The 15,995-nt window shown below is 46.9% G+C and overlaps 1 protein-coding gene across 5 annotated transcripts in view; it reads left to right on the plus strand.

The window, feature by feature from the left end:
* Positions 1–15,995, plus strand: part of LOC147636663 (uncharacterized) — a 77,114-nt gene that overhangs the window by 19,259 nt on the left and 41,860 nt on the right. For 3 of the 5 annotated variants that reach the window (XM_086800127.1, XM_086800125.1, XM_086800126.1), the window contains 2 exons: positions 174–286; positions 453–579. In XM_086800127.1, coding sequence (XP_086656253.1) covers positions 174–286; positions 453–579 — 240 coding nt within the window. The remainder of the gene's footprint in view (positions 1–173; positions 287–452; positions 580–15,995) is intronic. The other 2 variants (XM_086800129.1, XM_086800128.1) reach the window with 1 other exon arrangement.

Genomic DNA, 15,995 nt, shown 5'->3' on the forward strand with positions numbered 1-15,995 from the left:
AAGGATCTTTGCTTGGGGAGAAGAAATGGTCGTTAACATGCTTCCTTTATAAACTTGAGGAACATGAGAATAATAAAAGATTTTCTAGGAGGCCAGCATATGATCTCTTGCTTGTGAAATGAAGTGTTATGCACATGGTTGCTAAAGCATCACGTGTATGATAATGCCTGCAGCTGTGCCAATGAAGACTGCTGCAGTACTGGTTGCTAATGTTGATCCAATTATCTTTCAATCTTACAAATCCCTCACATGCTTTGCAACGTCTTGGCTTGTTTTGACATATACTGTATAAACTCTTATCCCTGTTTTGATCCCATTCTGTTGTTTAAGGCTCAAAGATGAGCATATGTGTGTAATCTTTCCATGATTTCATGCTTTGAGTTCTACTGTTTACATGATTGGGTTTCTCTCTGGGAAGATTTCTTGTATAAGGATTGATATTGTCTCTGCAGCCTTTGAAGTTTACTTGGTGGGGGATGCTTGGTGCATTGATATGGGTAGTAAATGGTTCCGCCGCAGTGCTTGCAGTACAATTAGTTGGTATTGGCCTGGCTCAATCACTTTGGAGCAGTCTAAGCAGTAAGTTTGTTTGCTCTTGATCTTCTCATTCTTGTTTTGAGGACAGAGGAAAGGTGACTTTGTGTTGCTTTTAGGCAGTGATTATTTAAGTATTTTCTTTGCTACATGTGCTTTTTACTGTGGAATTTGAAGAATGAGGTTCATTATAGATGATATTGCGTAATTTGTCCAATTTATAGACAAATTGTTGGTGAATCCTGGCTAAGTTCTGAAAAAGGCGAAGAAACGGCAGGAGAGAGAACATAGGGAGAATAAAATTGTTTTGGGTTTTCCCTGTTTCTTCTTGGACCAGCAATGATGTCGCATTGAGTGTTGATAGTGTCGTGCAAGGGATAATACTGGACACGAGAATTCAGGGATTGTTTGATCAAGTCTTTCTGTGAAAGGGTGTGATGCACTATAATTCACAGTCATGAGGCATCCCTGTGCAGATTTCTCTTGTAAAACCATAGGCCGGTTAAGCCTGTTCTCCACGGTTAACTTTTATTTTTTCCTGTCCGAGAGCAAGATGCTTCTATTCAAAAGAGAGAATGCATAGAATCAGATTACAACCCTCCTACAAAAATAATGACTGTAAGTAGGGTGGGGGGGATATAGCCACAGTGGGGGCTTATTGCCAGATGATGCTGCCCTCCCACTGTTCAAGAAAGGGCCGGGGCTCCATTTGTGAAGAAAAGCATAAGGCTTCTCTTACATCTCTGGGGAGCTGACCTGAATACTCTTGTGGTGGTTGCAAAGAGGATGGATGAGGTCGGTGTAGGTAGCACGGACGACCTTTGTCGGTGTCACTGAGCCGTCTATGGTCTTGCAGCACCATGCCAGCCAAATTTTGCCATGCCGCTATACCTGCTGATCAACCTCCAATGGGAATAGAGGGAGGTCGCCAGTAGCAATGATTTACAGAAGCCAGGGGTGTGCGGGTGCTACTGGGCTTCCATGATTTGCAGGTTTTTTTTCCGGAAAAAGGATCCTTCATTAGTTAAAATTAACAGCCAAAGGCTACATGTACGTGCTCAGAACCCTCAAAAGAGGTGAAGAAAAAAGCTGGGGGTGCTGGCAAGATGCCTATGGTAAGAGTGCAAACACACAGCTAGTGGGGAGGAGAGAGAGAGAGAGAGATGTTGGCCCAGGTTATGAGCACAATAGCAAAGGGATTAAGGGAATACAAGAGTACTGGAAAGCATGAATTCATTATAGACATAGGTCCTGTTTATAAAGAGAACACCTTTACATATTCTAAAGCATATGCTCCCTCACATATGCCTTATGCCAAATATGATGCCACCACATATGCGTTCTAAGAGGCTGTTCCCACACAAATGACTTGTATACACATACTAGCGGTTGTTCACACACATTGGAACCGCTTTATTTAAGGGATTAGGAACTGCTTTATTTAAGGGATTAGGAACTGCATCTATCCTGCAAGAAGATAATCGGAGAGCTTGCGCCCTCCTGCTGCCTCCTCGTGTGGAAGAGGGCAAGGCCGGTCTTTGTTGCCTAGGCAACTTCCCCCAGAGGATAATGCATAGTGCGGATGGAACTGCAGTGTAGAGGAGAATTTTCCTACGCCAAACTTGTTGCGCTTTGGGACAGTCCCAAAGGCAGCTCCGCTGCAACTCGATGGAGTTGCTAAAACGCACACTGCACGGACTGTCCTTTACTGGCCAACCAAGTGCCGATAGTGAGGCTGTGGTGGGTTAATTGCCAAAGGAAGAGTGTGACCTTGCTTGGCCGAAAGTTGTCCCATAGATGCTTCCAAAAATCTCCGAGGAAATGCCTTGGGACGCCCAATGGTCTATTGCTGCTGCTGCTGGGGTGCCATCTACCACATCTGGATCCTGTGACCAATCCTCGCCGTGTTGTGAAAGAAGGCGGTAGTTGGGCTCTCCAGGTTGAAGGAGTCCTGTTGTGAGGGACTCCTTCCAAGAATCACCTAATACACATGCATAAACAAGATTAGAGAAACCAAATAAAAGGGCTGCAGGCAAGCTCACCACCCAACCACCCAATCGTAGGTTTGCCTTAGTTTGGTAGACACTCTCGTTCATCACATAGACTTCATGCAAACCACCAAGCAAATTTGGGACAAAGTGGAGACTCTTTTGGTAACAAATCCACTAATTCTAAGGTTTCTTTGAAGTTGAAGTTCTATGATTTGAAAATCCTAGATAATGAAGAATTGAGTGATCACCTTGCCAAGTTCTACTCACTAGTTCAACAGCTCACTAGCCTTAAGTGTGAGCCTAATGATGAGGACAAGGTGAGGGTTCTCACAAAAAGTATGCAAGATGTTACCCGGTTTCAATAAACCATTGACGTTATGCACATAGCTTCAACATCATTTGAAGATATGATGGCCTTGCTACTTGAAAAAGACAGAAGAAACAAGGAAAGTCAAGCAAGCGGCAGCGTGGACTATGACAAAGCTTTTGTAGGAGAACAGAAGTGGAGGACCAACAAGAAGATTCAATGTAGGTACTCCAAGAGAATGGGGCATAAGGAGGCAAACTGCATCAAAAAATTGGAGAAAGAGCAAGAGAAACACCACGCAAATCTGATAGAATGTGCAGCGGAAGAAGGGAAAGTGGAAACACAGGAGAGAGAGAGAGAGAGAGAGAGAGAGAGAGAGAGAGAGAGAGAGAGGAAACACAGGTGAGAACCTGCTCTCAATATCATCACCAAAAGGAATACATGTCCTGAGCAAGAGGGAAAAACCTCGTATGTGAGGGACTGCAGCTAGACAAGCTAGGTAAGCAATGAATATGTGAGGGATGCATGCCGGCTATATATACTACATGCAGGCAGTCGACTGGAGCAAAAGACCTCCACGACTGGGAAGCTCTGGGGGTCTTCTTTCAGCCCTAAACACCATCTAGAACATGCTGATGCAAAAACGCAGACAGAAGGGAGAGTAGAGAGAGAGAGAGATATGCCGGAAATTCAGTATATTCATATGGTACAAAAAGGTACCTAATTCTACAGCCAAAGGCTGTCTTCTTGAAAAGGTGGTATACACCCAAAATCTGCCCTAAACTAGGACCCATTCCCTAGTGGAATGAATGATTACAACAAGGAGCACTTGTGCCTATTTATAGGCCCTTTGGACCATAGGAGTGTTGGCCGACGTCGGCCAACCGACTGGCTTATTTTATTCATAAAATGCAGCGCGTGCAGCTGCCTTGCCCTCCTCTGGTACGGCCGACAGCTCTTTGTCTCAATCGACAGTACCCCAATCCTTCTCCAAGTCCACTACTGCCACTTCTGCACCTTATGCTCCAACTTTTGGTTCTTATCATCTTTTTCTGGCTGCCCCTTCTGGACTAGCGTTAGGATATGTCCATGGGCAAACATGCACATGACATCCCCCTCTGCTAAACTTGATGACGGGATTCCAACCTGTTCTTGGATGACTGTCATCATCCCACTCTATTCCCGGAGTCCCTCTGTCATCCATCCATCTCTGGCAACCCTTTCACTGAAAACCCGGCCCGATCTCCAAACCACTCTGACTCCGAATAATATCTATGCATCTGTTCCATCCAGTCCCCAATCTGTTCCTGCCCTGACTCTGAACACTGTCTTGGTCTTCATTCCTTTTAAATGAGTCTGGCACTCTCACATCACCCCTTGGAAGATAATCCTATTAGAAGTCATCTCCTGCCTATTTTTATACACCAGGGCCTTTGTTGTGGGTGTGCCCGCCCTTATGAGGTGTTTTCTCATTTTTCCCCACTCTCCGTATTTTTCCCTTATTTTTTCCCCATTTTTCTGTGGCTTGGGAGGCAGCCTTGAGTTGGCAGGAGGATCCAGTTGTTGCTGGCCGACTGCATCAGCATGTTTATGTTCCCATTTTGGAGCTGGCCGACTGAACTGGACAAGTCGTGGACCCTCACTGCTGGCCGACTGCTGTTGCAGGTTGTGGGTGTCCTGTCGGCTGCCCAACAGCAGTGCCGACTGCTGTTGGGGGGCCATATAAAATGGCCCCCAGCCCCCTTGTCATTTTGTATCATCCCCGGGATCTTCTTGTGTATATAGAGCAGAGTTACACGCCTCTATCTCTCTCTCTTGTGCTGTGATTTTCTGCACTGCATTTTGCTCGTGTTCCCAGATCTGGTCATCATCTCTGCTGCGTATTCTGACATGGTATCAGAGCCTAGGCTCTAGATAGTTCTTGGGATTTGTGTGAGCAAGAGGGGGACTGTTGTGCTGCTGATGGACTGTTCGGGATTGATCGGGAAGAGAAGCAAGAGGACGGCGGGCTGATTTGCTGGACAGCCACTTGCAAGTGTTAGTTCTTCTTTGTTCCCACCGACCCACCCTTTTCAGAGTACATCCTTGCAATGGCAGATCTGTTTGAGATGGCCGAGAGGCATGTGAAGATCCCGACACTCCCCATGTTCCCGGTAGACCGTCAGTTGGATGGGAGCAACTACGGCATATGGAAGGTTATGGTGAAATCTGTTCTGGAGTCTTACGACCTCGTTGATTTCGTCGTTGTTGGGGTTCCACGGCGGCCGGAAGTAGAGGAAGGGGAGTTACCGTCGATCCGAACGGACCGGGAGGCTCAGACACAGATGTGGGATCGTGTCAACGCCAGGGTCCGTTCGTTTATCTTTCTCGACTGCACACCGCAGGTAATCAATCATGTAAAGCATATGACGCTGGCCAGAGGTATATGGCAGCATTGGCCTCTCTTTACAACAGGGTATCGCCCACGAAGAGGATTTCCTTGGAAGTACAGGTGCGGGTTATGAGCCCTGCAAAGTCGTCGACGATGCGGGAGCATATTAACAAGCTGCAAGCTCTTCAGCAGGAAGTTCTTCAGGCTGGGAAGGAGATATCGTCAGAGGACATGGCCATAACGTTGCTGTCGCACTTGCCCTCTCAGTACTCAGCATTTTACTTGTCTTTGATTACCAGTGGCAGGCTTAGCACCATCACGTGGGAGGAGCTTGTGCCCATGGTCGTGGACCAGGAGGAACGATTCACGAACCCTCCTCAGGGTGGAGGTTCGGAGGCCTTAACTGGCCAACGGTCGAAAGGCCGTAACACGGGCAAAGGGAAGGCTTCGTCGGAGAAGTTTTCTGAGAAGAAGTCCGTTACTGACCGCGAGAAACTAAAGGCAGAGAGGACCTGTAATGATTGTGGCGAGAAAGGCCACTATTGGAGGCAGTGTCCCAAGCGGAAGACCGAGAAGGGTGAAGATTCCTTAGCAGCAATCATGAAGACTCTGGCTTTTGTGCACCTGGAGGTGGTGGACACCGATGTTTCATTTTCTTCAGGCAGGGAGGAGATTGGAGGATTGTCCGTAACGGATACTCGGGAGTGGATTCTAGATAGTGGTACTTCCAGGCACATGACTCCTTCCCGTTCCGGTTTACAGGATCTCTGCAGGCTTTCTGGTCACATTCTTACTGGGGATACATCCACTATCTCAATTCACAGTGAGGGCAGGATGGAGATAGTTCCCGATGGCAGAGGGGGGAAGCATTCCTCCCAGGTGTTGTATGTTCCGTCACTTGGTTTTCATGTGTTGTCAGTGCATCAGGTTTGCAAGACTGGCATACGGGTGGAGTTTGATGAGCACTTTGTTGCTCTCCGGGACAAAGCAACAGGCCAGGTAGTTTGGGAAGGCGGAGTGGAGAATGGAGTTTACAAGCTTTCAGCACTCTCTCTGAGGTCCTCAGGTTTGTGATGAGTGGCAGTCTGGTAAAGGCCACTTAAGCGTGGATACGCTGCAGGTACAGGCTTTCTGAGACCAGATGGTGGATAGCTTGCCAGTAGATGGCAGCAGTTGGCAGGAACTTTCCAGTACTGATGTTGGTAGTTCTTGTGTTCGTCAGTCAGAGGAAACTGAACAGGTAACTTATGCTCTGATGTCTCGTAGTATTCGGGACAAAGAACCTCCTGTAGACGAGGATGTTCTTTCCACGGGGACCTTTCGGAAAGCCAGGCAGGTGGCAGTTGATTACTTGCAGAAGGAGATGCATGCTCCAGGCTTTGTGGTTCCGGATTCAGAGGGGGTGGTTGACAGGTTTCAGAAGGCCTTGCGTGGTCTTCATCAGGTTTCTAGGACTTGTTTTTGCATCGTAATAGGTGTTGATCCTTGTGAGCAGTGTGATGCCTCTTTGACTCAGAAGCAGAATGGTTCATTGATCTGGTTGATGGACACCAGATTGGAGGGGAGCTTCCTGATGAGGCAGTTGAGCTCATGGTTGCGATTGCGTTTCTTGTGGTTTCTGCGGCATGCGAAGGATCATGGACTCTTGTACACAGGAGGGGGAATGTTGGATGGAGTCTGACTCCACGGTTGGAGTGACTTAGTTTGGGGAGGAGATCCGGACACGAGGAGATCTACCTCCGGCCCAGGAGCAGTTTTTTGGAGCAGTAAGAGGCAGTCATCTTTTGCCTTGTCGAGGACAGAGGCAGAGTACCGGGCTGCTTGTGATGTTGCTTGTGAGGTGGTGAGGATGCAGAGGTTGCATTGCAGGTTTGGGCTTCCACTGGAGGAACCCATGGTCATCAAGAGGCACTTTGTTCGTGAACAGATCGTTGCTGATGACATCTTGCTAGAGTTTTGTTCGACGGAGGACAGTACGGTGGACCTCTTCACGAAGTCGCTATCTCAGGATTTGCTCAGGCGGCACCCCAGCTCCTTGTGGTTGGTTTCACAGCCAGGAGCTGAGAGGGGGTGTTAGAAGTCATCTCCTGTCTATTTTTATACACCAGGGCCTTTGTTGTGGGTGTGCCCGCCCTTATGAGGTGTTTTCTCATTTTCCCCCACTCTCCGTATTTTTCCCTTATTTTTTTCCCATTTTTCTGTGGCTTGGGAGGCAGCCCTGAGTTGGCAGGAGGATCCAGTTTTGCTGGCCAACTGCATCAGCATGTTTATGTTACCATTTTGGAGCTGGCCGAATTGGACAAGTCGTGGACCCTCAGTGCTGGCCGACTGCTGTTGCAGGTCGTGGGTGTCCTGTCGGTTGCCCTACAGCAGGCCGACTGCTGTTGGGGGGCCATATAAAATGGCCCCCAGTCCCCTTGTCATTTTGTATCATCCCCGGGATCTTCTTGTGTATATAGAGCAGAGTTACATGCCTCTATCTCTCTCTCTCTCTCTTGTGCTGTGATTTTCTGCACTGCGTTTTGCTCTTGTGTTTCCAGATTTGGTCATCATCTCCGCTGCGTATTCTGACAAATCCTCCCTTGGGACCGTTGCCCGAGAACCTATCTGGCTCACAAGACTGCCATCCCCTCTGGCTTTGTGGAAGACCACCAACAAACCTCTTGGGAGCTCTTCCCGTTCCTGTGTTCCTTGCCTTGGGCTTCGTATCCGTGTACTTTCCAGTACCTTGGACCTGTACACCATCATATGGGACTGAATCAGTGTTTAGCTTTGCTGAGCCTGATGCTCTGATATCAGTGTAACACGCGGAAGCTTTGGGAGTCTTCTTTCAGTCCTAAACACCATCTAGAACATGCTGATGCAAAAACGCAGACAGAAGGGAGAGTAGAGAGAGAGAGATATGCTGGATATTCAGTATATTGATATGGTACAAAAAGGTACCTAATTCTACAGCCAAAGGCTGCCTTCTTGAAAAGGTGGTATACACCCAAAATCTGCCCTAAACTAGGACCCATTCCCTAGTGGAATGAATGATTACAACAAGGAGCACTTGTGCCTATTTATAGGCTCTTTGGACCATAGTAGTGCTGGCCGATTGTTGGTCTGCCACCCGACTGGCTTATTTTATTCATAAAATGCAGCGCTTGCAGCCGCCTTGCCCTCTGGTACACCCGACAGCTCTTTGTCTCAGCTGACAGTACCCCAGTCCTTCTCCAAGTCCACTACTGCCACTTCTGCACCTTATGCTCCAACTTCTGGTTCTCGTCATTTTTTTCTGGCTGCCCCTTCTGGAGTAGCATCAGGATATGTCCATGGGCAAACATGCACATGACACTCAGCACCGGATGTTGAGCAAACTCCAAGAAGCCAGAGACGCCGTCCTCGATCAAAGATGAAAGACTGCAGAAACAGGTACCAAGAAAGCTCCACAAGCAATCTCCTCAGCAACTCAACTACAAAAGCAAGAGAACAAGCTGCCAGGTACACCGCTCCTCTGGAAGAAAACAACCATATAGGCTGCGACGTGCTGCTCCAAATAATGGTTCCAAACCCAAGTGTAAGAACACTCCCTGAAGTCGAATGTCGTGTATCCAGCTCGGAGAAGGTATGAAAAACCTCAAAACCAACCAAGATCAGATCCTATTTATAATCAATCCTGGGGAAGCAAACTGCTCCGCACTGGAACCCTCAAAAGAAATAGAGTCAATCTGCTCCAACTCTACAGAAAGAGTAGCCAAATGCTATTCGGCATCGCAAGATGTAAAGACTATGTATAAAAGATGGGGTCCATCTGCTCAAACTCCATAACATGAGTTGCCCAAAGTTGTACATAAGTACACACCACGGAGGTGGGCATCGCAAGATGAAAGGACTCCACATCCCCCTTTGAAAAAAAGTACCACTGTGCCCCAGGCACAGTTAGCAACCACAGATCCAAAGCATCCCACTGGGTCCAAAAAACCATCCTCCAAAATAACAAGCCTGCAGAACTGGCAGGAGAAGGGGCATCAGAAGCATCATAAAGAGATGCAGAGATAGACTCCCACAATGAGGAAGGGAAGCAGGAATATAAAGTGCAGTGGTAACAAAGTCCTCAAAAGCATCACAGATAGCAGAAGATTGTTCCAGAAGTAGAACCAGATCCCAAGAATCAGCAACAAATAAAGGATCCATGTGAAAGGATCACACCGCAAAAGGGCAAAATACCCTCCTTGTTCTGCAAATACTGCAAAGAACACAAGCTCGGACATAATAAACTCTGGTCAGGATCTCTGAAAAGATCACTGCTCTCCTCTAGAAAACTGGAAACTCCTGTCTCACGGAACGCAGCCAAAACAATGCTATCCAGCAAAAATATCACTCCACTGCCAACAGAAGGCAAGGAACATGTAGAAACCGGGAAACCGTGTAGGCCAGGAACAAAACACAGGTATAGATGCTCCAAAACCAGCAAAACGCTGACTGAAATCTGAAATTAAGAATCCTTCTTAAGTACCAAACTGCCTCCAAAGCCACAATCCAATTAAGAAACCCACTTTGCAAGTGATCTGTGTCCACTGGAGAAGAAAATGCAGCCAAACAAGGGCTACAAACCCGAGAATTCAGGTCAACCAGTGTCCACACCTCCTATGAGGAAAAACGCTGAAGAGAAGGTACCTTCGGGTCCAACACATGAAGCCCAAGTGAAGGTAGAGCTACCAGCAAGATCGGTTCAGAAAAATGCAGCAACCATGGCTGCAAATCTGAAAGCGCAGAGGTATAAGGGGCTGCAGAACGGGCTGAATATGGAAACGCTGAAGCCTCAGATCAAGAACTGCTGCAGAGAACAATCAGGGGGTGGGAGGGATGGCACAAGATAACCTGAAAGGATAGGCAAAAGGGAGCCCAGAGAGCTCAAAGATCAGGGCTGGGAAAGCAAGCCCAAACAGGCCAAAAACACAGCCTGTTTGGGACAGCTATGTTGCTGTCCAGTCCTGAAAAAAAAATGCCTGAGAACCCTTGGAAGGTGCCACCAAGAAGGACAGGTATGCTGTCCAGAAAAACACCCTTGTCAAGCTGCCAAGAAGCTGCAAATTGACGCCCTGAAGAGAGGAAACTGCAGCCCACTGGATGGGGATCAATCAGCCCTTGAAGAAACGCAAGCTTCAACGCATGAACACAAAAAACACAGATCTATCCGTGGGTGGAAAAACACAGATCTATCCGTGGGTGGAAAAACGCAGATATGAAGAGGTAGTGGAGGGAGCATCCAACGCTGAAAATCACCGGCGCTCTGATACCATTATAGAATGTGCAACGGAAGAAGGGAAAGTGGAAACAAAGGAGAGAGAGAGAGAGAGAGAGAGAGAGAGAGAGAGAGAGAGAGAGAGAGAGAGAGAGAGGAAACACAGGTGAGAACCTGCTCTCAATATAATCACCAAAAGGAATACATGTCCCGAGCAAGAGGGGAGAACCTCGTATGTGAGGGACTGCAGCTAGACAAGCTAGGCAAGCAATGAATATGTGAGGGAGGCATGCCGGCTATATATACTACTACATGTAGGCAGCCGACTGGAGCAAAAGACCTCCACGACCGGGAAAAATACCGAGGACAATAAATGGGGAATAAATATGGGCAAAATATGAGTGAGGGGTGACCAGCCCCTTTGACTAACATGGTCAGCCCTAGAGGCTAAAATAGGACACTAGATAGGAAGCCAGCATGAAACCGGCCTCTGGTATGAACCAGAGTGCGGTAGACTAGCAGTCACCCCTCCACTTGTAGTCTAGATGTGAAAACAAAACAGATTGGAGCTAGAGTGTCCAAATCTGAAAACAAAGCGACACCTGTTGGCCCCAAAGTTTGGCGTCCCTTGCAGTATTTCTTTATTCAATTTCAAAAGTATGAAAGGCTGAGTACACCAAAATCAGCCAAGAGAGTACGCCTGTATGTCCAATCTGACAGCCCACAATACCTCTTAGCACAGAGGATTCACACACACAGATCTGTGTCTCAAAGCAACACACTGTGCCTCCCTCTGATCAGCCAAGACCACTAAGCAGGGCAGCCATGAGCATACATCTGGCATATCTCAAGCACATGATTCAACATCTCAGCTCATACATACATTCACTGTTCAACCTGTGTCTCCACCCTTTTCAATCTGCCATACCCCTCCTCTCACAAGGGGCCAGATAACTCAAATGTGCAACAGACATAAGGCAATAGAAAGAGAGATAGATGAACAAATGCGGAGCTTACCCAAAATCAGCTCGTGGATCTACACCGGAGGAAGTAACGGTACCAATCTGTACTTGCAGGCACTTGTTTCAACAACCCTGCTTCACACGTGTGAGTGTACTTGTCTGTACCTTCCTCTCTGCATCCACTTCAATTCTGAACCTGACTGTTCAGCACATAGAAGCTGCACAGAACCAATCCGTACTGCCTCTGCACACGTGTCAGAATCTGTCCGTACTACAGAACTGTACGGCCAGTTCTGCTGTCGCCTGAGGATACTGGTGCGCCTGCTCCTGCTGTACCCGACTGTACCTGCTGTACAATCAGCCAATGCCACCTGTACCAGGTCTGTCCAGCACCTGTCCAACACCTGTTCTGGCCGTACAGTGTACCTGCAGAAGTATAGGACTGTACTTGCAGTCGTACCAGCCTATATTGCCTGAATTCTGCAGCTGCAGCCGCCTGTTGCAATCTGTACCTATTCCACAGCCGCCGCCTCTGCCTGCAACAGTACCTGCTGTCGTACAGAACTGTACGGATGCTGTACGGCCTGCTCCAGCACACAGAAAATCAGCAGCAGCACCCTATTCAGCAATCGACTTCTCTCCTCTTGTTTTCCACGCTTCCCAATAGCACGTATGCTCCACATTTCTCCAAAAGCTAGAGAGAGAGAGAGGAGAGAGAAGCATGCACTCCAAAAGTGGAGTTGCCCCCTCCCCATAATAATCCTAGGGCCCCAACTTTAATTGTTATTAAAGTTCCCTAGGGGCCACTAAGGCCTAGGGGCAACTTTCAATAAAACATTAAAATTCTAATGTTCTAGTTCCCTCCCTCACACCTAGGGATGTCCACACATCATTAACTCTGTCCGGGCACCCCCCATGTGAATCATTCAATATTTTGACTCAGCAACCACCATGCCCACACTTGTGCTGTTCGATTTTCACGGGGCCATGACATACCCCCCTCTTGAAAAATGGCAAGCGTCCTCGATTGCATTCTGGTGATAGAGCAAAATATCCAAAGTGAAATATACAATATGGCAAGATTAGCGTCCCAATCTCTCTAAGCCATGCACATGTAACATCATTCACTGCAAACCAATGGCGTAGTAATAGTCCAAGTTGTATACCACTGTGAACCATACATATCCACAAAATCCCATGTGACTAGTACACATATATCATAGAAGTCCCATAAACAGATGTACTGTCAGCCTCAGTACCTTCGGGTGAGATAAAAACTGCACCAAGCGACCTCTAGATGTCATCTGAGCCTGTCTGTATCAAGGGAGTGGAGGTGCTAGCCCCCTCTTGAGCATCAGGTAATGCTCCAGACCCATGCTCTGCTAAACATGAAATTAGCCACAACAAGAGTCGGCTCTAACTCAAAGGCATCGAGATAAAGCTGCAAAACCTGAGGTGAATCTGTTAAGTCACCTTCCTCCATCCACTTCGCATCCATCGGTGAATAGTTCTTGAACTTCACAAGATAGCGACGGGAAACTTTACCTCGTACCTTCCTTTCCTTATGTGCCAGTATCTGCTCTGGAATTAGAACCTCATCAAGTTCCTCAACTTCCGGCTGAGCCTCATCTGATACATCCTCAGGCACATCCCCACGGAAAGGTCTAAGGAGACTCACGTGACAAGCATTGTGAATCCTCCAGTGATCTGGTAGCTTCAAGCGATAGGCTACCTCACCAATCTTTTCCAATACCTGAAAAGGCCCATAATAACGCATGCTCAATTTAGGGAATAAGCGCTCTTTACCCTTCATCTTCTTGAGTCTAGCCTTTTTCAAGCTCAAAAGAATCCAATCACCCAATGCAAACTCTAAATCACGTCTGTGACGGTCTGCGGCTTTCTTTTGCTTCTGCTGAGTTCTCTGGAGTGCCAACTTAACCCTCCGATAAGCTTCATCCAAACTTTCCACATACTGATCAGCCTCAAAGATCTTATCCTTGTATGCAAAATGGGTGGTACCTTCTTCCCTCCTTCTACAATCTCAAAAGGCGCCTTGCCTGTCGAGGTATGTACAGTGTTGTTATATGCAAACTCCACCAAAGGAAGATACTTTTTCCATTGTTGCTTGTGCTCTGACACATAACACTTCAGAAGACCCAACACTGTCGAGTTAGCCTCTTCTGACTGACCATCTGTTTGTGGATGAAATGACGATGAAAACTTGAGAGTTGTACCCATGTTGTCAAACAACCCTCTCCACATCAAACTCGTCATCCGTGGATCACGGTCGCTAATGATAGACGTAGGCAAGCCATGATACTTGAAGATGTTTGCCATGAACAACTTCACCATATGATCCACTTTGATCCTCTTACGCACGGGAATGAAATGAGCCTGCTTACTGAACCTGCATATGATAGTCCAAATGCCATCATTGCCCGTTTGTGTCCGTGGAAGATCAAATATAAAATCCATGGCAATGCTCTCCCAAGGTCTATTTGGAATAGGTAAAGGCTGTAATAACCCTGGTGTCTTCTGACGGTCAAACTTTACCTTCTGACATACGATGCATTGCCTCACAAAAGCATCAACATCTCTTCTCAAGGTTGGCCAATAAAAGAAAGTCTCCACTGCTTTCACCGTGGCGTCAATACCTCTATGACCTGCATACGGTGGAGCATGACTTTCAATCATAACCTTGAGTCGCAATGGCCTAGTAACACACAGTCTGCCATGCATCAATAAAAACCCATCCTTGAGAGTATAGTGCTCATGCCGCTGACCCTCAGACATTTGATCATACAACCTTTCAAAGTCCTCATCATGGGCATACTGCTCTTTCATTTCATCAAGCTCATGATGATAAGCAAGTGAAACTGCAGAGACCTGTGGCTTGCGTGACAAAGCATCTGCCACTACATTCTTTTTGCCTTCCACATGCACAATCTGAAAGTGAAACATTGACAAAAAGTTTGCCCAACGCATATGCTTCTCTGAAAGCTTAGTCTGTGGGAGGAAATAACGCAAGGTCTGATGATCTGTCTGCACAGTGAAATCAGCCCCAAGCAAGTAGTGTTTCCATGTAGAAAGAGCGTGAATTACAGCCAACATCTCTTTCTCATAAACCTGTAAATGCTTCTCAGCATCTTGCAATATTCTACTCTCATAGGCTATGACATGTCCCTCTTGCATGAGAACTGTCCCAATGCTACTTCCACATGCATCACACTGGACAACAAAAGCCTTTCGGAGGTCCGGTAACACCAATACTGGGTCCGAAGTAAGCTTTTCTTTGAGCTTTTTGAATGTTGTAATTTCCCGATCAGCCCATCTAAACGGAGTTGCCTTCTTTGTCAAGGCATGAAGAGGCGAAGCAATTTCAGCAAAGTACCGTATGTATCGCCTGTAATAGGAACACAATCCTAGAAAACTGCGTACATCATGCACGGTCCTCAAATCTGGCCAGTTAAGAATTGCTTCCACCTTTGCTGGATCCATACGGACTCCATGCTTAGACACAATATGCCCCAAGAAATGTTTATCCTGCAAAAAGAACTCACTCTTCTTGCCATTAACAACCAGCCTATGGTTTCTGAGTTCTGCAAACACAATGGCCAAATGCCTTCTATGCTCTTCCTCCGTTTGTGAATGCATAATCATATCATCAAAGAATGTGTCCACAAACGCTCTATGAGGTCTGAAAATCCTGTCCATCATTCTGTTAAATGTGGCAGGTGCATTTGTCAAACCAAAGGGCATAACCAAGAACTCATACAACCTAAACGTGGTTCGGAATGCTGTCTTATGCACATCCTCGGGTCTAATGCGTATCTGATGATACCCGCTTTTCAAGTCAATACGACTAAAGACTGTGGAGCCCTGTAAAGCGGTCCAAAATGTCATCGATCCTTGGTATGGGGAATCGATTCTTGATGGTATTCTTGTTCAGCGCCCTGTAGTCAATACACATGCGCCAAGAACCATCCTTCTTCTGCACCAAGAGTACAGGTGAGCAAAAGGGTGATGAGCTAGGCTGTATCAACCCTTTATTCAAAAGCTCCTGCACTTGACTCATAATCTCTTCCTGTTGGGCTGCACTAACACGGTACGACGGTCTATTCGGTGGAGTACTACCAGGAATTAGATCAATGGCATGATCTTCTGGCCTCTCAGGAGGAAGTTCTCCTGGCAATGACTCGGAAAAACAGTCTTGAAATCCACATAAGAAATCAGTCCTGTCCTTATCTAACATAGACAAATTAGACTTAGACTCATCATCTTGTGCATCCTTTACATAAATCAAGTACGCGGAAAGATGCTTTTTCATTACTGAATCGCCGAAGCGGATACAATAGGAACAGATTCCCCTTTGAGTTTTATAGCCAATACATGTTCTTTCCCTCTATGAGTTAGAGTGATCTTCTTATTGTAAGTATCCACCACCGCATGTACTCTGTGGCACCATGGCATCCCCAACAAAACATCACAACCATCAAGTGGCATGATAAAGAACTCTTCGCTGTCCACATAACCCTGCAAATGAAGCCGAAGCTTCCCAATGATAGGAGTAACAGGTTCTGCATACCCTGGACAAGCCATGTTA

Source organism: Cibotium barometz, chromosome 7 (assembly GCF_041138505.1).
Source record: "Cibotium barometz isolate CiBa-2024 chromosome 7, ASM4113850v1, whole genome shotgun sequence".
NCBI lineage: Eukaryota > Viridiplantae > Streptophyta > Polypodiopsida > Cyatheales > Cibotiaceae > Cibotium > Cibotium barometz.